This window comes from Myotis davidii, unplaced genomic scaffold, assembly GCF_000327345.1.
Source record: "Myotis davidii unplaced genomic scaffold, ASM32734v1 scaffold693, whole genome shotgun sequence".
In the NCBI taxonomy this organism is placed as follows: domain Eukaryota; kingdom Metazoa; phylum Chordata; class Mammalia; order Chiroptera; family Vespertilionidae; genus Myotis; species Myotis davidii.
This window is the reverse complement of record NW_006284939.1, coordinates 204,334-205,401: the sequence shown is the minus strand read 5'-3', so window position 1 is coordinate 205,401 and position 1,068 is coordinate 204,334. Positions and strand designations below refer to the sequence as shown.

General features: G+C 67.2%; 1 protein-coding gene across 1 annotated transcript in view; it reads left to right on the top strand.

The window, feature by feature from the left end:
* LETM1 (leucine zipper-EF-hand containing transmembrane protein 1) overlaps positions 1-1,068 on the top strand; it is a gene marked incomplete at its 3' end in the record, with an annotated part of 10,795 nt that extends 9,727 nt beyond the window's left edge. The window contains exons 10-12 of the mRNA XM_015558418.1: positions 28-52; positions 252-390; positions 952-1,068. Of these exons, the coding sequence (XP_015413904.1) occupies positions 28-52; positions 252-390; positions 952-1,068 (281 nt within the window). The remainder of the gene's footprint in view (positions 1-27; positions 53-251; positions 391-951) is intronic.

Here is a 1,068-nt window from a genome sequence, read left to right as displayed (position 1 = left end):
ACTCTGGTCCCCCACGTGGTGTCCCAGCATGGCTGCCCCGGGGCCAGGCTCGGTGCTGTCCTGTCCTCGGGTGGAGACCCTTCACCCCCAGATGAGGGCAGTGTCCGCCCCTGGTTGACCTGCTGGGCTGTGTGGGCCCGCCTGCCCTCACTGGTCCAAAGAGATCTCCCCACGTTTACGGGGCGGGGCTGGCCTGGGCGCCTTGAGACGGGTGCCGCTGTCACCTGCAGCTCTCCCTGTCCCCTCCCCAGGGACACTGTCATCAGCGTCACCGAGCTCATCAGCGCCATGAAGCAGATCAAGCACATTCCGGAGCACAAGCTCGTCAGCCTGGCCTCGGCCCTGGACGACAACAAGGACGGCAAGGTCAACATTAACGACCTGGTCAAGGTGGGTCAGGCCCTGGCAGGGCTGCTGCTGCGGTGGCTGGATGGGCAGACCCCGGGGAGGGGGGTGCGGGCAGTCCTAGGGCCTGTACGGGGGACTTCTGAGGCCTGGGGGTGACCCTGAGGGACCACGGGGTCCCTGGCACATGGGGCTTGGGCAGCCCGAGGCTGGAGCAGCCCTGCTGTCCAAGGAAGCCCGCCAGTGCCACTTCTGCAGGAGCTTTCACGGGCTCTCATGGTTCCCAGTCCAGCCAGTGCAGGACGGGGGCTGACTTGGTCTCGTTGGGAATTGGGTTAGGAGCACGTTGGAGCCCTCACCTTGCCGGCTGCAGGGGCTGGAGGGCAAGTCCAGGCCCCCTGCCCCTTCCCTGGGGCCCTCGGGATGGACAGCAGCTCGGTGTCTGCACCCTGCACCCTGCCGGAGCCTCTGTCCAGGGCAGGCCTGGCCCCATGGACGTTCCCCGCAGCCTGGGCCCCGGGGAAGCACCGAGCCCCTGGGGGCGGCGTGGGGTCGAGTGCTGGTCGAGGAAGCCGGTCCCGAGCCCTGTCCTTCCTGTGTGTGCAGGTGATCGAGCTGGTGGACAAGGCGGACATTCACATCTCCACCAGCCAGGTGGCCGAGATCGTGGCGACGCTGGGGAAGGAGGAGAAGGTGGAGGAGAAGGAGAAGGCCAAGGAGAAG